The following is a 24,043-nucleotide window of genomic DNA, read 5'->3' as shown; positions in this document are numbered from 1 at the left end:
AGATGGTTTGAAAGAGGAGTGAAAGAAGCCATCTATGTCCACTGTGAACAACCATCATTGAACAGAGGAGGTGGATTACGTCACCAACTTTCCCCCGCTTACAGTGCTGTCCTGAGCTCCCTTCCCAGACGCCTCAACCCCCATTCACACCTTTGTTCCAGTGACCTCAGTAGGCCACAGGAAACAATGGAGCGGAGTCCTAAATTGGTTTCAACTGAAACCACTGATTAAATATGACCCACGCCCCCTTCACACCTGGGCACACGTGTTCACGCACATGATCAATAGAGGGTCATAACCACCTCCAGGGGACTACGCCCACAGGGGTTTAAATACCTGGGTCTCTCCACCATTTGGTTGAGAACTGAAGAAGCCTTTCGGATGAGAGGTGAAACGTCTTCAAGAAACAAAAAGAAGTCCAGTCGCCTTTTTCAAGCTCCAGAGGTTACTTCTCATCCTGTTTCCTATATAGTTAATGCATTTGTGAGCTCACTGGTTTTTGCAGAATTTGGCATTAATACAGTCAAAATCCAAAAGTAGATGTTGCATTACTCTATTTCATATAATGAAAATTATCTAAAAATCCAACTGTAAGTGGTCTGCACTTTTATTAACTTGAGCTATGTTTTACAAAGTACTTTACAATATATTCTTGTTCATCTGCCATTCAGAGCAACTGATGATTCAGACTCTTATTAAAGGACACTGTTAAACTGCTGGACCTCAAAACGTGTGATTGATGGTCTTACCTTTGAGCCTTTATTGTCTTTTTTCAGTTTTATGACTGTTGTAGTACCAGTATCAGTCCACCTAAGATCATTTTTGATTATTTTGGGGTTAAAGCAGTGAAGCTGTGTAGGCCCAGTTTAATTCTTCGTTTCCTGTGTTTATATATGAACCATGTCCCCCATGACCCATGTCCAAGCTTATAGATGAACTTTAGGCCAAGCAAGTTATCAGATGCATTTTATATTTTCTAAATCTGTCTCAGAGAGTGGTGACAAAACTACCAAACAGGAAGTGGCATCATATCCCGGTAATAGTTTCATATACTGATTTCAAATACTGCGTGTGAACTCCAGGCCCATTCCTGAGGATGTTGTCATTATTATTTGACCAATGATGGCAGTGCAATAACCTGTAGAACCTTCTTTAATTTATTTATTTTTGTGCTAACAGCCTTGCTTTTAACATAATCAGATCAAGTTGCCATGGCATGGATCTTGGCCTTCTCATCGCTGCTTGCAGCTGTATGTTTTATAAAGCACCTGTACATGCATAATTACAGTGCCACTGTGTAGCTGACGGGATCATATTTCTTAGGAAGATTTGCACATTATTGATCCAGTAAGTTGCAGAATTGTGGCTCATACCAGCTCACAGCAATATGAGATGCAGCATAAGACAGCTGATAATAATAAACCAGCACAACCCCATTGGGTGTGTTAATGCTAATTATCCATCCATCCATTTTCCTAACCGCTTATCCAATTCAGGGTCACTGGGGGTGGGAGGCTGGAGCCTGTCCAAGCTGATGGGGGGTGAGAGGCAGGGTACGCCCTTGGCAAGTCACCAAGTCACAGGACTAACAGAGAGAGACAGACAATCTTTCATGTTCACAATTTAGAATCACCAGCTCTATGTTCTATATATACGTGCTGGCCGAAAGTGCTGACCACTGTGCCACCAAACCTTAATTATGCCATCATAATATTATTGTGAGTGGAATGAATGGGACTGCCTTTATGTTACCTTTAATCCCTCTTCTAACTGTTATGTGTTGAACACAGTTTATGATGTACAACATTTACTATGTGCTGAATATGCACATATCGTTTCAGTATTGTACAGCATGAACATAATAGAGAACAACTCAAGGGAGCTGGAACAACTTTCATCATGAAGCATGTTCCAGAGACTGACAGAGCAAAGGGATTTAGGAAGCTCCGCTGAACTTTTTAACCTCACATACAGAAGCTACCAGATTTTCTCATTTAAAAATCTCTCTGAAGTAAAGAAAAATTTGCTACTCTTTGTGATCACCGCCCAAAGACGTGCACGTCTCTTCCAAAATAATTAGGTGTACAGCTAATAATGTTCTCCACCACAGGGCTTGAGAAATAATGCTTTTATCACAGATTTTAGAGGAGTTATAATCAGTCCAAGCACTTGCAGGAAGGGTATGGGATGGGTTTAGGAAGCTAGTTTTCTTTTACAGACAAGTATTATAGTGGATGAAATGAAGCAAACTGGGCTTTTTCTTTTAAACAGAAATTGATAATAATAGCTAGTAAAGGCTTCCACTTTCTTTAGATTTCTTGGTGCGATGGAGCCTTGATTCTATACTCTAAAGTAGGAAATATCTGGATAAAACAGGAACTTAAAATTTTATTGTCTTCATCACTTATGTAACAGGTTGATGGAGCAGTGTATCAGTTGCTTCATCAAATAATCAATTTTATTGTTGTCAGCTTGTTTCTCTTTGTAATGAGCAATCTATTTTGAAGTCTGGTTATCTATCCACAAACTTATATTATTGAGTCTTCAGGTCAAACTGATGACAAGTTATCAACAATAAATGTTTCCTCTCTTTATGTATTATTATGTACTTTATGCATTAAGTATTATCTTCATTGTCCAGGCACTAGTGAAACTCTTCTGCTGACACATACCTTAACGACGACAAATAAAATCAGTTGCAAAAAAATGTGTATTCCAACAGATTATTAATGTCACCATGTCATGCAGGAGATAATCAGTCATCTATGATAAATTATATATCACAAGTAAATTCCCTGTTGTTAAGCTTCAAAACCTTCGAGGTGTTTTGTCATCTGTTCGTTTTAGATGACATGAAGTTTGACACATCATCTCATCCAAGCGCAACTTTTCATGTAGAAGAAAAATATTTTTATTAGCCTTCATGCTACATTAAAAGTAGTCATTAGTGAGGATAACTTGGGTTTGTTTCATATTGCAGTAACTGTCAATCTTTGAAATTATTATACTTGTATGTGTACAGTGTAAAAACCAAATGTCTAACATGGTCTGGCCTTTGTAGGAGTGTTCACACACATTAGGCGTCTTGGTATAGGCTGGGTTAGAAACATTATAAACTCAAAAAATGAAATACACTCACATGTAAATTAGGAGTGCAGGATGGATGTGAAAAGTATTCCATGGGAAAATTAGTCTGTCATTTTGTCGCTATCTTTCTCAATCTGACAGAATCTTTGTCTTTATCTTGTTTTTTCCCTTCTCTGAAACAGACCAGAATACTTCATCTTGGTCCCTGTCTCGAAAGTTCAATGAAGGCAGACGCCTCCCTCCATCCAGGAACATGAAGGGCTTATCGGGCAGCCGCTCCCAACATCAGATTCCTTTACCCCACGGCTTGGACTATGACCCCCATGTCCATGACATCCACACTCACCATGGCCCTGACTCCCGCCACTCATCCTACCTGCTCAGCCCCACAGAGAGCTGCCCAATGGACTTCCACCACCGCTACTCACCACGCAGCTCCATCCACTCTGACTGCATGATGATGTCCCCTGTCATGATACCCCCAGCTGCTGCATCTGACCACATCTCCAGTAGCACATTCCCCAGAATGCACTATAGCTCTCAGTATTATGACTCAGCCACACGGGACGACTGCGCTGCCATCACAGCCTCTGCCACCTCCCCAGCTGTTGCTGCTGCTGCAGCTGCAGCGGCTGCCTCTTCCCACCATGCTGGCACCAAGAGCAACCGCCTTCCTGCTAATCTCCTGGACCAGTTTGAGAAACAACTGCCACTACACCGCGACGGCTTCCACACTCTACAATACCAGCGCACCTCCACCACCACTGAGCAACGAAGTGAGAGTCCCGGCCGTATTCGACACCTTGTTCATTCTGTTCAAAAGCTCTTCACCAAGTCGCACTCCCTGGAGGGATCATCCAAGATGAATGGCACAAAAGGTGACATTGTAGGAGGAGTAGGAGGTTATCACCATCATGGCCACCACTCCACAAAACATGGTAGCAAGAGGAGCAAGAGCAAAGAACGTAAGCACCGTTCCGGTGGCTGGTGGAGCTCAGACGACAACCTGGATAGTGACAGCACCTATCGCACACCCAGTGTCATGTCGCGGCACCATGGGGAACATGTCAGCCACTATCACCCAGATTCCATGCACAGCCACCACTTTGGAGACCTGTCACTCAAGACCTCAAAGAGTAACAATGATGTCAAGTGCTCAGCCTGTGAGAGTATGGCCATGGGACCTGAAGGTAAATTCATGAAGAGGAGCTCCTGGTCGACACTAACAGTCAGCCAGGCCAAAGAAGCCTACAGGAAGTCATCACTTAATTTAGAGAAACCCATGATGCACACGGACCTCAAGTCATCGCGGACATGCCATTACCTGCAGGTCAGTAGTACTTTTTTAAAAAAAATATATCTTAAAAACACAGAAAAATTGGATTAATGGCATATTACGGAGCCTCCTGAAATGCATGTTTCTGTGTGCATCTGTGTACATGCTATGTCTGGTAAATAAACACTGATTGCATTACATACCATACATTAAATTCTGATTGGCATCAGCTGTTAGTTTATGTCAGTCTATAAGTCATACTTTCAGAATTCATGAAATCACATAGGTTATTCAATTTATTGTAGTCAAAAGCAAGAACAGTAAGTTTGCTTCCAAGCTTTGCGTTCTTCTCAATGTTTAGTCATCTTTTTGGAAAAGGCAAACAAAAGGCTGAATATAGACTGAAAGGGCAGTAAATGCGTGAATACTTGAAGCACCACCTATAAGAAAATACAACAAACAATAAATGAGATCAATATCCACTCATCCCCAAAGATGCCCTTCTGAGTAAAATGCAGTGATTGATTAGGAATCTAGACAGCAAAAGTATTTGGAGTCTACCTTTCTTTCTGTCACCCTCCAGAGGGCAATTACAGTGTCCAGAAGTGTGAGGAGTCAATATGTTTAACCAGGATTCCCTTCTGTGTGCTCACCTCAGGGAGCTATTGTCTATTAAGATATAGAGCTCGATCGACTGAATCAGTGTCATGGTGCGAAGCGCTGAGAATAACCACTGAGCTGAACTCCAGTGTAGGAAACACAAAGGCTGTGGTGTCACCCCCCCCCCCCAAAACAAACAAACAAACAAACAACAAAAAAAAAACCCCAAAACAAACAAACAAACAAAAAAACAGCTTACAGTATGGCTTGGGTTGCTGTAGGAGCTTGTTCACTTGATTGGAAACAGACATTACTTTACTCACAAGTATAGTATTGGAATATTAATCTCAAAATCTGGCTTTAAATAGCTTTTAATGAAGGTGACCTAAGGATTACAAATAATAGCAAAACACTGGCATGAATAGCAGTGTTTTCTGAAATGTCAATTACACTTAAAATAGGTCATCATTAGCATCTTTATGTGATGTGTGTTGTATGCATGTCTTGGGAAAAGCTGGCCTGGACTTCGGTCCATCATGTTATGAAAATAGTCGACTGTAATGTGGATGAGAACAGTGACTGGCCATTATTAAAGCTTTCCTTAACTTCCCCAGAAGATGATGTAGCCACATTCAATGACACCCATTTCAAGAAAGTTGAAAACTGAGGTATATGCTTGCGCTATAATCAACTTACCCATATTTTCTTTGCTCGTGACATCAAATTTGAATGGTGATGCACTCATATAAATCCATAAATAGTTCTACTGAGTACCATAAGCATCCCCTTCATTCATGAGACTGTGCAAAATGAACAGTTACACACAGATACACAAACTGCAGTTATTTGTGTGTAATGGGGAGTCTCTGTCAATAGAGGCTCTCTCACTGGCATTTAACAAGCTTATGTGTCAGCAGGCAAAGACCCTGCAGCTGCCACATGGGCACATTCTGCACTGAGCGTGTCCATAATGAGAGCCTTATTCAGTGGAATCAATGAAGGGAGATCTGTAAAGGCGTTGTGGTGAACGCTCTTGGTGCCCATCAGATTTTATCTCTTTGATGTCTGGGTCCTTTAGGTCTATGTTCACTTGTGATGAGGGGGACAGGCCTGCCTTAGGGAAGCTGACAGAATCTTGTTTTAGCAGGTGTCAAGTCTTTAGTCTGACCTTCTGAGCCAACAAGGGTAGGGTGAAGCTTATGTCAAACAATATTAGTGTTAGAATCAACACACCATTTTAAGCCATTGAGAGAGAGACACATAGTACTGTGCAAAAGCCTTAAGTCACCACTCATTTCTTTAGATTTATTGCAATTTTTTTAAAGTGGTCTTGAGCAATAGTTCTGGAGGCTTTCCGAGGTTTTCTTTGGACACTGGCTAGTTTTTCACTCATTTTCAGTCCGGTCTTTATACCTGACCATAAGCCACTTAACACTGACCTACAAATCGGTGAAATATAAAATAGGCAGCAAGCTGAAGGGATGAACCAGTGTTGTATCTACACTTAACAGATAACTTTGAAAAGTTGGGTCAATAATTTGGTGATACTTTACAGCTATAAAGAAAAAAAAGCCAGACAAATTACTCATTATAGAGATTTTGACAGTTGTATATTGATTTTACACACATTTTTGATAAAATTTTAATTCCTGCTATCAATCACTTGTACCTGAAAAGGCAACATGAGAAAACAGCTTCCTTTGTACTTTCCTAGTTTCCTGTTTTGCATGACTTTATTTTAAATTCTATTTAATTCTTTAAAAAAAATACCTTTAACCATTTACAAAATTTCTTTTATCAGGAACTTTGTCAGGTCTCTTTGCAAAGTTGCAGACTGTACATTTACAACAGCTACATTTCAACAGCATTAAGATGGGCCAACTTATGATACTGATTCTGCAATATAGACAGTGTACAAGCTTTCCACAGTATTTTTTAAAAACACAGTTTTTCTGTTACCTTTGCATTTGAAAATCTTCAAACAGACTGTATTCACTCTCACCATTTCAAAAGCCAAAAAAAAAAAAAAACCTGGCACACTCTGAGACAAAATTACAGGACTCACACATTTACGAGCTAGAAATTGTTCTGCCACATCCAACAGGTCAGTGCTGTTTTTCACTAGCTGCAGTTTCACATCTGGTACATGGTGTTATGGAATTATTTTATGCATTGAGGAGATGTTTTATCCCAGGGATATTTTTGTACAAAGTGCCCTCAGTGTAGCAGTAACTAATGATGGTGTAAAGGAGCTCATCTGTCTAGCTGCCTCAGAGGCACAGCTGAACAAGTTCTTTCAGGTATGGCATCAAATCAACACAGAAATAAGGTAATGCTAATGAGCTAGCGTACTGCTTCCATGAGTGATGACTGCCTTGTTAACAGCAGCCCCAGACGATCAATGGTTGTGCATTAGGAGGAAAATGAATCTTTTACTTTATTGCTATCTTTAAGGTTGATTAATTTAGTTCAGGCATTTTAGTCTACACATGTGGGAATGGAAAATGTATTAGCCTGTATTACAGTTTTGCTGACAGGTCTTTTTTTTCATATTATCTTATAAAGTTATGCAGGTTTGCAAGGTACCTAGTGCCTTCCATTTTTCGAGAAGATAATATACAAAAATGGTGCCTTATATCACAATAGCAGCAAACTGAACAAGCATCTTTCATATTCCTACATGCGGTTGTGGAGTTTAGTGCTAAGGCAGTGAGCCATGCTGTCCCAAAGAAATTCATTTTTTGGCTTCAAACTGTACCATATGGTTTAAAAGATTCAGGACCCTTTTTATGTTGACTACAAAAACAGTTGAGGTATACATCTGAGAAGAATACACTACATTAAGGATGATGGTCCCTTGTTGTAAATCAGTTTAACTTTTTACTATTTGCCACCTTCCATACAGAAGAAAAATGTTCATTTAAGTACCTTGTGTTATAGAGTCTCTCACCTGTCTCCACTGAGCACGAGGGCTGTCGAGTCAGAGAGGATATTGGGTGCTAAAGAAAAAGACTCTTGAGGGGAAGAGATGAAGAGATGGGCAGCAAGAACAGACAGCGAGAATGGAGGCGATAGTGAAAGCATTATTCTACCTCAAGGCGAAAAAAAGGGGTGTCAGCCACTTTCTTTTCTGTGAGAACAGTTCAGCAATTGTGGCAGAGAAACAGCCAAGCTGTATGATTGGGTAAAGTGAGTAACTGGCAGAGCATGAAGAACAGTCCTCTGCCTGGGGCTGTTGTTCCAAGAGCTAAGACTGCCCTGTCCACTGGGACAACTGCTACAGCTGCACCACACACCAACACTGTGGTACTTGCTACATACCTGATCAATATGCTGCCAGAACATTTACTGTGTGAGACATGGCCACTGTAACTCTCCATCTACAGAATAATTAAACCAGGATGCAACTGAGGAATCCATGAACATTTTTTTTTTTTTACATAGTATCAATCTAAGCACAGTCTAAGCACAAATGTATTCAACGTGACAATGACAGGTAATTGCTTCTGAAGAGTTAAACTTGATGTACTCTATAATTTCTGTTCTATCAAAATTAGTACATAAGTACATTGATTATGTGTAGATATCTGCAGCAATACACAGCACAATGTAGAGTAATTAGAACAGAATCACTTAATCACTTTGCTAATCTTAATGCTGCTGTGTTAAATAAAGACCCTGTTTATTGTACTTATAATTGAAACACTAAAACCAATTTACAATACATAATGTCATGGCTGTGAGCATATAGTACATACAGTCATGTTTATAAAAAAAAAAAAAAAAGGCAGTTTTACACTAAGTTCACTCTTACTGCTTCCATAGGAATTAGGAGGGTAAATACCAGCCAGGTGTTTCTAATTCAGTGGTCTGGTCAGAAGCATTCATGTGCCACAATCTTCCCAGGAGTGAACATCCCAATGATCCCAAGAACAGCAGTAAATCTACAACAAAATGGCTGAAAAAGAAAAGAATGTAGGTTTGCAGTGGCCTAGTCAAAGTCCAGGCCTCAACCTGATTGAAATGCTCTGGTAGCACCTTAAGAGAGCTGTGCATTAACAAATGCCTGAACTGAAGCAACACCGTAAAGCGCCAAAATTCCTCTACAATGTTGTGACAGATAGAAAGCAATTACTTCAACAACTACTCCTGCTAAAGGGGCTTCTACAAGCTACTGCTTCATGGGTGTACTTAGTTTTTCACAGTAACTGTTAATATTCATGCTGCTGTGTTAAAGTCCTGTGAACCTTTCTTTTTCACAAGTGTATATGAAAGTTCACTATTTCTACAGTTTATCACATTTGCCTTAGAAAAAATTCTGGGGTACAGTATGTCAAAAACATATTCTATGCTTATTTGGCTGGCAGTCAAAGCTAATTTAAGAGTCTGTATGTTTTTGTATTAGTAATACTACAGTGCCAATGATGACAGTATGGTGATTTAAAAGTTACAGCCTGAGCCTCAGGGGTATGATTGGCAACCTTTACTGTGCACACATAAATACATACTGCTTCCTCACCAAGTGTGTGAGAGAAATTCTATTAATTTGTTTCCCAAAACTCCTTTAAGTATGGCCACGTTTCGATCTGCATTATGAGTGCTATGCTAAAAAGGATGCTGCACTCTGCCCATTCAGCTGAATGATGACCCTGCAGATGTAAAGTAGCATTTTACTTCTTTTAAGAAATGTGATGATGAACATCACACAGTTTAGATTAGTTTTAGGCTACCTAAACATTTATGAATGAAAAAGAGACAGGATATTTCTGAAGTTAGATTGTTTTGTTATCATACTGCTGACATTTCTCTTCTGGGAAAGCAATGTGAAGAAAACTAAATGTTTGGAAGAGCACATGCAAACAAAAACACATAAACTACGAAATACTTGATGGATGCTTACAGGCACTATCTCTGTATGCATGCCAAATCACTGCTCCTTGTTTATTACCATAAACTAGTCAAATGAATACAATATGTAAAGGGCCTTCACTTACACCTTTATCTAGTGTCAGGATAACAGGTGAATAATGGTTACCCAATTCTTTTTTATTCTATAAAAACTGAGTTTGGAAGTATAAAGTCCAGCAAAAGCTCTTAGAGATAGATGTAACTGACATTACTGAATCACTGCCACATGAAAAGATTGCACAGTGCAGCTTACATCCTTAAAACCTTTACATCCACTTCTTCACTTCTCTCTGTAAACTCTCTAATTGGCTGTTGTGAAGAGGCTGATATAACCACAACTGCAATCATTCAGTTTCTAACCCCTAAATATTACACGTTTGATATGATTGTGATGGCCCTGAAGAGTCTGAGAGCAATTTGGTTGGTTTAAGAGTGGTCCTATAAAATCTGGACCAAACATCAGTATTGACATGGATTCTGAATTACACACTCACCAGCCACATTATTAGGTACACCTTCCTAGTACTGGCTTGGACCCCCTTTTTCCTTCAGAACTGCCTTAATTCTTCATGTCACAGATTCAACAAGGTGCTGGAAATATTCCTCAGAGTTTGGTTCATATTGACATGATAGCATCACACAGTTGCTGCAGATTTGTCAGCTGCAGATCCATGATCCATCAAAGCAGTCTGGCCATTCTCTTCTGACTTCTAGCATCAACAAGGTATTTTCATCCAGAGAACTGCTGCTCACTGGATATTTTCTCTTTTTTGGACCATCTCTGTAAACCCTAGAGATTATTGTGTGGGAAAATCCCAGTAGATCAGCAGTTTCTGAAATACTCAGATCAGCCCGTCTGGCACCAACAACCATGCCATGTTCAAAGTCACTTAAATAACCTTTCTTCCCCATTCTGATGGGCAGTTTGAACTTCAGCTGGTCTGGTAGACCATGGCAGCTCAATGCATTTAGACATGCCTAGATGTCTAAATGCATTGAACTGCACTGAGTTGGTTGATTATATATTTGCAAGCAGTTGAAAAAGTGTACCTAACAAAGTAGCCAGTGAGTATATTTCATCTCTGAATGTCATTAAGGCTTAATCATCCCAAAACTCTGGAGACCAAAGGTATGTGTGTCACTTGGATGAGTCGTCTTCATACTTTGAATAAACTCTACTTTATGTTACGCATTCACAGCAATATATTTTCATTAATAACGTTCTTGGCGAGTCTTTACCGTTGAATTCAATTTCAATTCAATTTTATTTAAATGGCGCCAAATCACAAAAAACAGTTGCCTCAAGGTGCTTGAAGGTAGATGGGCAACAATTTCCCATTGTGTGTTGACTGAAGCCCATCAGCCCAATCCCAGTCTCCACAGTCATGCATTCACAATCCCTCAAGTTACTTTGTGTGTCCCACTTGCTCTGATTATTCCAGTACATCACTTGATCTCCAGTTTTCATAGAGCTTTGTGTAATTACTGAAAATTATGTGGGTAAGTTGGTAAAGTTAATCACTGATCTTGTCTAGCTTGATAGCACAGGCTCAAAGAAGGAAATAAATAAGGTTTTTCTAAAATAGGATTTGCCATGCTCATAGCCGCTGTTGTCACTACCAGACATGTAACCACTCCATCTCACTTGCTCAGAACTGGTTGGAATTGGCTACAGGTGGGCCAGCGGGGGAAATTTTTCCCCAAGGAAAATGCGAACTGTGAAACTTTGGTGTACTGCAAAATACAGCGAGACTTACCATCTGCTGATAGGCTTAATCAATATTTTGTGAACTTCTTTGGCAAATGTAACGGGATCATTCTGATGCACAATTCCTGCACTCTTTCTGCTTAAGTTAAAAAAACATAGCCAGACTGTTTGTCTGATACACTTATCACACTCATTTGGCTAATTGTGGAGCCGTAATTGCAAATATCTCATTTACACAACCCTGTGAAAGCCATATATTTTGTGTGTGACTAAATACTGCTGTAGCTGTACTCATCATCATTTTATCACTGATTTGCACAAGTAAACAAGTAATAGCTATACTACTACAACCTTATGGTTATGAATGTGTATGCTGTATTAAATGTAGGTATACCATCTTCCGTAGGTGCCCCAAGATGAGTGGAGTGGATACCCAGGTGAGAAAGATGACGAAATCCCATGTCGACGGATGCGAAGCAGTAGCTATGTTAAAGCAATGGGAGAGGTGGATGATGAAAGTGGGGACTCTGACACCAGCCCTAAGACCTCTCCACAAAAGACCATTCGTTCCGATGCTCTTGTCCTCAAATCAGCCATGCAGAGACCCCATATAGACTCCCACAGGTAGGCCTGGTTGCCTAACTTAATTTGTCCAACTTAAGTATTTTCCAGCTTTTATCACAGGCTCACTTTACATTGGTATTCAGAGGTCTTGCTCAAAATAAGGTAAGATGATACAAAACACTGTAGTGCATGTCCCTTTTATTTCACAGGTTCCAAATATTTACATCACAAAACCAACACTGTAAAATATGCTATCATCAATAGTAGGGGCCCTGGTGTTGCTTCAGGGTCAACCAGGTGAGCCTGGGTCAACCGGGATTTCAACAGCAATTGGTACTTGATTTTATTGATTTGATTGCAGTCTGTATCAACACTGAGGACGCGAGTTGGCTTTTTCAAGCTTCAATAACAGCTGGAAAGTTGGGAGTGATTTTCATGCAAAGTTTACTGCTAACAGAATGCTGCTGCATGCTGTGTTTAGTTGGTGCTCCAAGGAAGAACATTCAGATTGATCTGTACAAATTAATAGTCTCACTGCTCTGCCTACATGCTGTCAAAGTAAAATTGCTGTTTGCTAATGCTGCTTTTTGTTCGGCTGTCCCTGAGAGATATGACAAAATTGAACAGTTTGGTGATTTCAAGTAAAGTTACTCTGGAAAACAATAGCACCTTTGTTGGTTTGTATGGTTGCCTGTATAGCTGAATTAAGCTGTTCTGGTATTTACTGGTTTGCTCTTTTCTTTTTTTTTTGGTCTTAGGCATTGCTGGCTAAGTATTTCTACAACTGCTTTATGGGGTCAGCTATAGCAGTTCTCTGGTGACTGCTGTGGCAACAACTGATTTTGAGCTTGTGATACATTTTGATGTGCTAGTTCAATATTTTCAATGTACCATACTCAGACACTGTGTGTCATCTCATCACGCTTTTGTTGACAATTCTGTCAAAAGAAGAAAGAAAGTGAGCAGGCTCAAATGCTGGAAAGCTGACACATGGAAGGGCATACGTTAAAGTTACCACTGCATGATGAGAAGCCTAGGGGATGTGATGTGTTTGATGTGTAACCCAGCCAAGTGTGAAGTATATATTTCTATACTTTAATCCTAGAAAGATTTTGACACAGGAATAATATGCAAACTCCACACAGAAAGGCCCCAGCCAACCAGGGGAGTCAAACCTGGGATGTTCTTGCTGTGAGATGACAGAGCTAGCCACTGCACCATTGTGCTGGCGTAACAATAAGATTGTAATGTTTGTTAATATAAATGTGACAGATAGTATTTATTGATAATAATGCCAATCATGGTTAACATGCAAATAACATGCTGCGAAAGGTTCTGCACTAGATAAATAAAGATTAATTATCCAGAAGATTTGGGTGGTGTTACAGTCTTAATACCAAGTGTAGATCAGTTTTAGAAAATACATTTAACGTCTCAGGATCTACCAACTGTGTTTAATCATTTCCTAATCATCTCTCACTAGTAAATGGTGACTGATCATGTGCATCTATTTCATGTTATACCAGTGTGTTTTAATGAGTGTATTTGTGATGCTATTGCCTCAAACACAGCTTTTTCAATGTATTTTTCTCTGTGACTGTTTTCAGGCATTGTGGCTTTCAAACACAGCCAAATTCTTGAACATAGGGAGGTGTCGGAGATGTGCATCCGTCATCCCTACTGCCACTCCGTGCTAATTTTGTTACCATCATCTCAGTGGGGACCTGATTACTTTTGCTTTTGTCCACAAACAAAACAGCTCCTTTGTTTTGTTTATCCTCTGGTGGAGAGTGTACCAATCTCTTATTGTAACTCCATACTGTCACTGTTTTCCTAATAAGTGTAGCTAAGCTATACATGCTCTCTACAATTTTGGGCTGGATGAGTTACCGTTTTATCACAGGACTCGAAGATAGTGCCTGTTAAAAATAGTTCGCTCTTCAAAGGGTGTCATGAAGAGGTACATTTTCATTTAATCATAAATAAGGCCATACCAACAGATGCTAACCAGCGGATTTATTAACTACAGTGTGTTACAGATGTTACCTTTGTGGCTGTTGAACTGTGAAATCGTGTCTGTCCCTACCCCCTGTCCTTGTTCAGCCAGGGCTACCACTTGCAAACAACAAGAGATATACAGCCCCACCCTAGTGTCACGCTGGACCCTGCCACCTTTCATCCCCCGCCCTTCCGTTCTCGCAACCAGAGCTACATGCGCGCCGTCAGCACCCTCAGTCAGGCTAGCTGCGTCAGCCAGGTGAGTCTCAAGCACATGCATCACACAGAGGCAACACCTGGACACATCATTGAGAGCTTATATCAGTTTGTATGCAGCACAGTTATGTTGAGGACATCATAGAAACATTAAGCAGCTAAAGGAGGTCCTCTGATTGTCAGCTTATAGACAAAGCCATGGCTGCCTCAGTCAAAGGAAATAGGAATAACTTAATATTATGGTCTAGGTGCAGATGCTTTAACTGAAAGCTTATGCCTGAATCAATTCCAGACAGCTTCTAACATTGTTTACAGTTTGTTTTTGAAGTGTTATGTGCTTATAAAAACATATGAAATTACACATAATTAATAAATTAAGATATCTGTTTCACAGCGCGTTTGCATCTGGATATCTGGAACAGACTACTGATAAACAATTCATCAGCTTAGCGATGTTTTAGCATGCCAACTCATTATCTAGGTAATGCCAAGAGAAGCAGTTTGTTTTGGTTGACAGGGCTTTTTTCTCCCCCCGAGCAATGTACCAGAGTTCATTGTAGGCCTAGAGACAAAATAACTTAATTTTTTGTTTTACCTGACATTACCAGATTCAGATACCTTCCTCTTTAAAAACATCCTATGACTCGATACAGTTGGATTAATTAATCAAGTCTGTTTTAGACCTTCATTGTGGCATAAGATGTGGATGTAGTAAGAAGACCTGAGCTTACTCCTTTAGGTGCAAACACCCAGTTTTCCATTACTGGAAAAGGTCTTAATAATAGTCAACCCAAGGGTAATATTATCTTATGTATATTAACTGTTTATAGAAACTGCTACAAAATTCAAATATAAACAAAAATATACAACCTACATAATCAGTAATCTGTTTTGTTTGGATTTTTTAAAAAGCTATTTTCTGCTGCTCCCTTATCCACAAGGAGTCACCAAAGCAGGCATATTTGATTTGGCAGATGTTTATACCAAATGCCCTTCCTAACCCAACTCCAAAGAAGGGATTTGTGTCTCCTCCCGAGATCAGACCAGGGAGCTTTTGCTTATTGAGCGAATATGTAAACCTTCACTATAGAGGCACTATAATCGCTGAGATCTGTCATTACACAAAAAACAAAACAAGATATATGATAGAACAGAAGTGGTTAGATAGCCCGCTTTTATGAGGATATGATTTTGACATTAACAAATTAATATTGTTACACACAGCAGTTTCATGTATTTCTAAGACACTTGGTAGAGTTACAATTTTCCATCTGTTAGCATTCAGAATATTGTATAGTACATCTTTGTTTTGGGTGTTGTGATCAATTTAATGCTTTATAACTCAAACTGGCTATTTTTCTTATTGTTTTTTTGTTGTCATCTGAATTTTTTTTTTTTCCCATTTGATCTGACATTTATTCAGTTTAAGGTCGAAACTGACAGCGGCGTTTCCTTATGCTAACACTCCTTCATATTTGCTGTGCAAAGGGGAAGAATCAAAGTGAGAAAGAGAAAGGAAGAGGAAAAATTAAGGACTGCTATTCCTGTTTTTGTCTCTCAGGTGAGTGAGACTGAGATCAATGGCCAGTTTGAGTCAGTTTGCGAGTCCGTTTTTAGTGAAGTAGAATCCCAGGCCATGGAGGCCTTGGACCTGCCTGGTTCGTTCCGAACTCGAAGCCACAGTTACCTCCGTGCAATTCAGGCTGGTTATTCCCAAGATGACGACTGCTTGCCTTCAATGACATCCTCCACTGTCACTTCAACTCTCAGATCCACAACAGGTAAAACAATCCCCCCCCCAAATAAGAGAGGGCTTAGAGTGCATATCCTCATACATCCTATACATGCGCACAAACTTGACATACCTAAATATGTACAGTGGGGAACCCTTGAGCTTCAGAGATGCTGGGCTGAATGATTCCAGTTACTTTCTTTGAAAGTTATGGTGTATGTGTGTTTGTTTTTGCCATTGCATACTCCCAGTTGTTTAGATGGACCTGCTTGTGTGTTACGTTGCACGACTCATGCATTGTTAGCCAAGCTTCTGATTGGTCACCTTTGGTGTTGCCAAGCTCTAAATAAGGATAAGGGTGGGGGGACTACATTTTAAACATTAAGATGGCAACACATGGCCATAGTACACAGTATCATAACACAGCACAGCCACATTACATGGCATGCCGAAAAGGAACAGGCCCGACCCAAAGCATGTTAAAGTGTGGTGTTATTTATGTGTTGTGAAAAGCGTGTGAGTTACTTAGGGAGGAGTGAAAACCAAACTGGGCCAAGGGTAGGGGAGCAGCAGGTCACTGACACATTTGTTTTGAGAGGACACACTGGACAAACCATCCACTTGTGCTCCCCCATTAGCACAAATTTTCTAACTGACCTTGCAATTGGCCTGATAAAGTAAAGAAAAAACAATAACAATTAGTAACCAATTTAAGGTAAGTCACCAAGCTCTAGAGACTAGTACATATGCACACCTACACGCTGGTTGCACAAAGAAACTGCACTATATACACTAGAGTTTGAGAGGAAAAAAACCTCAATAACATTGTTGTATTGTGTTGCATGAAGCTCAAGTTAATGCTAATGAATGTGCTAATGAATGATTTGTGAATGTTACTGTAGGACTAAGCTTCTTAACAGCTGTCATCTTCATCTGGACTTTTCCAGTTGAGTTAGAGTTACTGGTTATATTCCATTGCTAGCTACAATAACTGTGTGACAGTAGACCTAAACTCAACATGTTCTGAAGCAGACTTTTTGAAATCAATGTGCTTTATTTAGCAACTCTTGCATATTGATATTTCACTACATGCTGTTTTTTTTAATTACAAAATGCAATAATTTCAAGATTTTGTGCGACACAGTGCAAACAATATGTCCCTTTATTTAGCATTTCAGGTTCTTTGTGCAAGCACAGTCTTTGCAGTAATTCCCTCACTGAGTGTATTTGGTGTTTGCCTGCAAGAGTAAAGCTATGAACCCTATTGAAACATTTTTTTTCCTCAAATTACGTGCATTTTTAATAATATGACCTGGAATTTTTTTTTTTTTTTTTTTTAACTGTTTTTGTACACTTTTCTGTCAATTTAATATTGGAGACATTTGCACTTTTACTCATTCTGTTGGCTTTGTTTTCTCGTTCAATCTGGACTTTTGTTTTTGGAATCCTTTCATCTTCAATTGGGCTTCCATCTACGATTTCTACGATGTGACAGAAGTACTGAGGATAAAGGAGTGTTCTCCAATCCCACCGTCTTATTTGCTGAATGCTATTCATTTACCTCTGCTCCGAATCTGTCAGCTCAATATGGGCTAAAACAAGTAGTTGATTATACATTATGTTGTGAAATTTTCTACTTTCGAGATTAGCATAGTGCGTCTATTACAATATGCAAAATAAAACTGTAGCAACTTAGAGAAAGGGCTCATTGGATGGTGATAAAATATACAGTACTGTCACCTCCCATTCAACCCATACTGTAAATATTATTTGTTTTTGGGATGCACTATTATTCTACGTGAATAGTGGCCTTAAAATACAAACAAAATAATCAGACTAAAAGAGAGAATCACTTATTCATGGAATCCTGTTTTTATGTTAGTGTTCAGTGCTAGATTATTATTAAACTGTAAGCAGCTTATGACCCAAACCCTGAGGCTAGTGGGCCCTTGAGTGGGGAAGGGACCCCGTGATGCTCCGTAGGGCAGACGAACAGCAAACCCCTCTCCATTTGACCATCCATCTCTTGAAGGATAACCAGGGGGAAAGAACAACTGGAGGCATCAGTGATGATTGTTGCAGGTATTTTAATGTTGACACGCATACATATATCTATGTATATGTGTGTTTTTGCACTGCCTTCTCAGTAAAAATAGTAGATAAAGTTTATATGTAGTTGGTAGAAATATCGCCTTATGTTATCCCAAGTAGCAAACATGGTGTCAAACAACTCATAAAACCTCAGACATGTTGATTTATTTATACAACACTGATACTGCTGAATATTGATTACAGTGATGAATGTGATGCTGGCTTTTGTGAGTTGTTTACCATGTCTCTATTTTAAGTGTTCTTAGACCACATTGTAAATGTAAATGTATGAGAGATGTTCTTCCCAGACTTTTCAGAATGTTTTCATGTCGCAACATAAAATAGCAGTGAATGTTATCGCATTGCCACTGTCTCCAATCATTTGTGAGCGCAGCATCTGCCTGTTGTACATGTGTGAACTTTTTTTTTTTTCTTTCATGAAAATCTGGCTTCTTTTAAAAAGGCCACCTGTGGTAAAGTCTAACCCCTGGCAGTGATTTTGTCAGCTGTCTTGGACTGTGGGATTGCAGCCTCTCCCTGGTGCAGCCCTCACCGGGTTTTAATATTTCACATGGTCTAAATCAGCCACCTTGGACCTGTTATGTTCAATAGGGTTCATATCTGCTTCTTGTGAATCTTCTGCTCCCTTTGCATCTTTTCTTTTGCACAAAATTGCACAAAATTTAAGTCAGTGAGAAATATTTGATATGTTTTGAGAAAGGGTTCTCAGAAAAGTGGATCTATGATTTGATCATTATTGATGTATTTCATGTTTAATTCCACTGTTTGTTGTGCTGTGCAGTGAAAAGATGGAAAGAAGCCTTGAGATGACTGAGAAGGCAGTGTAAAAACATTGTGAAAAGCCTACAGTATGTGAGTTTGACCATAATCATTGCCTTTGTGGAGTAAAGGAACTGAAAAGCATATTTCAGAAAAGTTGTGTAGTGTATGCAGGTGTTGGCTCAACTGGATTTTTTGAAAACTGTACTATTACACCAATATTCACCCACTGCTTAGTTTTGTACAAATATAGTGTGTATTGCTTGCATTTCAACAGATATGGTGGGTGAACTTACGTTAATTAACATTAAATCTATAGAACCAAATGGGACATCAGTAGATCAGGTTTTAAACATCTTTAGAACTTTCCACTCACATACTGTATGTTTTCCATAGATATGTGTTATACTGTAGTTCAGAATCCGAGTCAAATCCCACTCCAGCTGTTCTTTTCACCCTGAATGTCCTTCTGTTTGCATATTCACATTTTTCTTCCAGAGGGATATGATGTATTGGATGGAACATCTTTACTAAATGATGACATGATCGAGGATGATGATGGTGCTAGCTCCTCTGCCTATGCGGAGCTCGAGAGGCTAGAGAGAGAGACTGCTGCTGCACGCAGCCAGCACAGTACTAGCTCCACCGTAACAGCCATCTCTATTCCACCGGCGCCTCCACCTTCATACAGGGTCCCTACTGCTTCACCAATAGCCACTTCTGAGCAACCTGTCCCTCAGGCCATTCAGGCCTTTAAGGAGTCTGCTAACATGGTCGCTGCCTTCAACATGCAGTGGAAGGATGAAATCTCTGCAATGCGCTATGAACTAGCAGAGCTGCGTAGAGATGTCTGTGGGGAATTAAAAACTTTCAACAGCAACTTCTTCAACTTTACTCAGTGCTACAATATGTGGACTTTGTGCCGGGAGCCCTGCAGCGACAGCACCACACAAACAGATGACAGAGTTTCCATAGGAATTCAAGCAGGATCAAGTTGGTCTGTACGACAAAACACAGAGGACAAGTCGGTGATGTGCCAACCAGAGCCAGCACCCTTCAGCATCATGGATTTGATGGACCCACCTAGAATTGAGATTATAGAGGGAACTCCTGAAAGCACGCCAGAGGGGTCAGGCAGCCCTGCCAGCCCACTTCCAATAGAGGATTTCCCATGGGAGATCAACAAAAAGCAAAAGGCTCATAAGCAGCCAGACACAACTGGCCACACAGGTGGTCACAGGAGCGCCAGTCTAGAACTGTGGAGCAGGAAGTACACCAGTGGGCCCATGTCATACCTGTCTATGTCATTTTAGTCATACATACGCATACCGGAAAATGAGATGAGGAAACCGGGGTGAAAACCTGAAAATGATCAAGAGCAAAACCATGCTGTCGTTAGATGTCCCTTTACTCTATGCAGACACAGAGTCTGTCATCTCTTGAACAGGTTACACTATTGTTCAAGCAATCGTTTAACAAGTGTCTTGCTTAGCCATCGAATAAAATAATTAATTTGTTTTACACCAGAATGAGGTGGCATAATTTGAGGGAGAATGTGACTGATATTCAGATTCAGATCCTCAAGTGCCAATGAGTGCAGCATCATCTTCCCTCCACTGTCTTAAATACCCAACCTTCAAAGAAAAAGCCAATTCAAGTAATCATGATTGGAAATTTGAGGGAGATTTAAAGATAAAACTCAATTATCAGCCATTGTAAGGTGAGGCATATGTCAGTCTGTTTCTGCACATGAATTTAAATAGCTCATGTTCATTCCAGTTTCTCTTCATGTAGAAACATTCTCTTAAGCACCTGAAAAAATACTGTGAATAACTTTATAAACCCTAGTTTTTTAATGAATGCATTAAAAATAAATACATTATTTAAGAATATATTGATATATAATTTACTTTTAAGTTATCGTAATCAAAGCATTCCTTTGCCATGGCCTTCTTCCGTTTTGTAGCCAGTTCCAGTTGAAATGGGCATTTTTTTAAATTTCCGACATAACTTATTTTCAGTGGTGAAGTGATGAACCACATAGCATAAAGATGAAACAGTAGTTTAGTGCAGAAAGTGATTTATTATAACCCATATACAATTTTTAAAAGTCCTATCCTCTGGAACATTGTATGGATTGCACTGTCACAAGGCTCTGAGGACATAGTCCCTGACCAGAATTGTTTACGATGAATTATTTTGACTGACAACAAAGTCAAACAGCACGCAGAGCGTAAAACAGTACGGGGAATTCACAGTAATTATCAAGTATGAATGTACTGGCTTCAATTCATTCCTGCACAAACTGCATTTATGTTCAAACCCTGTATATGTATATAAATGTATCATTTTGTAAATAGAGAAACTTATATTCAATACTTGTACTGTTTGCAGTTACAAACATACTGTGTTCTGAAAGCGCTGAGAGAGGTTAAAGTAGTAACTGGGTTTCTAAACCAAACACAGCACGTTTTCCAGTCTTCAAAATCCATCTTCATTTATTTCATCCTGTCACCCTGCTGTCTTTGCACCTCATGATGAAGTTAGTAGCTCACACCAGTGTTTCACCGGTCCTTTTTAAATTAAGGTTCTTCAGTTGTTTTGCAAAGTATCTTAACTTGTCACATTTATTTTATTTTAGCTCTAAAAACCAATTAATTCAATGTACTGTTTTACAAATTAATTTAATTATATTTGGTTATTTGAACTAAATTCTATCACATAATGTCACATTTCTCCAGTAATGGAAATTTTCATGCTGGGGCAGTTCATCACCTCTGAAAAATAACAGAGAAATACTGGTCCCTATAAGTAGACAATCAGAGCCACTGAGGGCCTCTACCTCGACACGTCCCCAGAGGTGCAGTATAGTGCCACTGAATGTACTAACACCGCCTCACTAGTGATGGCTTAGCTGGGCTCCTATCAAACCCTAATGGGTGGGAGCCCTCAATCATCTGCTCTATTTGGCTAACTGCTCATTTCGCATCTTACTTATAGAATAATAGTTGCTCATTAGCCACTGATATTCCCTTCATCCACTCCATTGTCACATTATACCTGCAAGGTGTACCAAAGTTACCAAAATACGGAGAGGTATGGAACTGAGGCCAACAACAAACATCACAAGTTTGACATCATTTATTTTTGGACTGCAGCACAGGACCATGAGAAGCCTGTATGTATCAGACCCCGACTGAAATGTGAACCTTCCATAAAGACTTTAAATAAAGGAGAAGCATCATCTCTCTTTTTATAAAGAGAGTGGTTCTTCTTCCTTGTTTGCACGACCAAAAAAATAACATTCACAGAAAAGTGGCATTTTGATAACCTGACAATTGTACAAAGGTTGTACAAGAGGTTAAAAATTAAAGTTGAAGCCACAAAAGAAAAAAGACAGACATTTGAGTTGTTGCAGTAGCTCCATAACACACCTGTTTCAGCAAGTTGTTAAACCTGGGCTTAAATGTAGAGGAACACTACATTAAGACATTTGTGATGGGGCTTTTTCGCAGCAATTTCTTAACTCCAAACTTGTGGTTTTATGATGTCGTAAAGTTTTGGTACAAAGGATAAGCTCAAGTGTACTGCTGTGATTGTCTACTATTTGCAATACTGATTATAACGTTTTAAATCATTTTAACCTATTTAATTTTGTTTTAAAACCCAAACATAATACTTTTGAGTTTTCCATTACAGACCAGCCAAAGGCTGGATTAGCATAGATAAATCATAAAAGAAAGGCATATGACTGTGAAAACATTTAGCCTATAACAATTTTAGTATATATATATATATATATATATATATATATATATATATATATATATATATATATATATATATATACACACATATATACATATATACACACACACACACACACAGTATGTATAAAAAATTGGAAAGGCTTGTAGTCATAATTTTGCTTTTTGAATGCTTAAGTGGGGACTGCAGTGGCATTCTCTTACATTGTTTCCCATTGTTTGGGGAATGTAAACTAATTTAAAGGTGCTGAAGACTGGCCAATCGTGACGTCTCCAATCTGCATTCATTCATTCTATGCAAGTCTTTTGTTTCCTGTTGTATGTAGCTACATTTAGCAGTTTTAGATATGAGTGTTTATGTTAAGCCTTCATGCCAGTCATCAATGTCGGAAATGGAATTACATTTTCAGAAAATATTGGTGACTCTTTGAAAAAGTTAAAAAAAAAAAAGTTTTTGCATGAGCCATGGGTAACGCTAAACTTTGCTTTAGTGTTTCCTGCAAAACAGTTGTTTCATCTACATTTCTACCAATTTAACCTGTATGTACCTAAGAATCTAAGACTTTTTTTTTTTTTTTTTGGTGAGATTCCTGCTATGTAGAAGCAGCTACACGTTTTGTGACACTGCATACAAAAAAATGTAATAATCATATGTATCACTGACAATTTTTACTGACTAGAGCCAAATTAGAAAATAGCCCTCCAATAATATATTTGGAAATGCTGTACAAATGCTTAACATTCTTCTCAATCTATATACATCTAAACTGCAAAGTGATGACCGATCGATGCCTGGGAACTCACCAATTTTATGTATATGTTTAATCCAATCATTCGTTACCATTTTATTATTTTGCTTAAAGACATTACCCTTCCTTTGAAGCAAGTTGAAATGTAGCAACAATACAAATCTATACAGGTCTAAATATTATTTTAAAATTATATATGTGAAAGATACATTTAAAAAAGACTGAGGAAGAAATAGATAAAGGGTATCTACAATTATTTTTTACCATGCAACCATATTTTCTGTAATGAAATATATAACTATTTGTAAGAAATTCTGTCTGCAGTATCTAATATGTTTCAGTATGTAGTCAATGACGCCATTAGTTTTTGTTTACATTTTTTTTCTTTTTTTTTTTATCATCCAGAGATATGATGCAACAACTGTGCCAACTCTGTGAAGTCTAATTATTGGGACAGGGGTTTTTGGATGGAATCTGAGCTCACCTGAACCTGTAATACTGCTTCAATATAAATCTTTTTCTACCCCTGTGTTCTCTTCCTGCATTTATTTATGGTGTCTTGGAGAA

The 24,043-nt window shown here is 39.0% G+C and overlaps 1 protein-coding gene across 1 annotated transcript in view; it reads left to right on the top strand.

Annotated features, from left to right (window-relative positions):
* The window catches only part of LOC115774233 (disks large-associated protein 2-like), a 127,829-nt gene that overhangs the window by 81,909 nt on the left and 21,877 nt on the right, over positions 1 to 24,043 (top strand). Inside the window, exons 2-5 of the mRNA XM_030721399.1 lie at positions 3,270 to 4,417; positions 11,986 to 12,203; positions 14,247 to 14,400; positions 15,919 to 16,138. Of these exons, the coding sequence (XP_030577259.1) occupies positions 3,270 to 4,417; positions 11,986 to 12,203; positions 14,247 to 14,400; positions 15,919 to 16,138 (1,740 nt within the window). The remainder of the gene's footprint in view (positions 1 to 3,269; positions 4,418 to 11,985; positions 12,204 to 14,246; positions 14,401 to 15,918; positions 16,139 to 24,043) is intronic.

Source organism: Archocentrus centrarchus, chromosome 24, assembly GCF_007364275.1.
Source record: "Archocentrus centrarchus isolate MPI-CPG fArcCen1 chromosome 24, fArcCen1, whole genome shotgun sequence".
Classification (NCBI taxonomy): Eukaryota; Metazoa; Chordata; class Actinopteri; order Cichliformes; family Cichlidae; genus Archocentrus; species Archocentrus centrarchus.
This window is presented reverse-complemented; position numbering and strand designations above follow the sequence as displayed.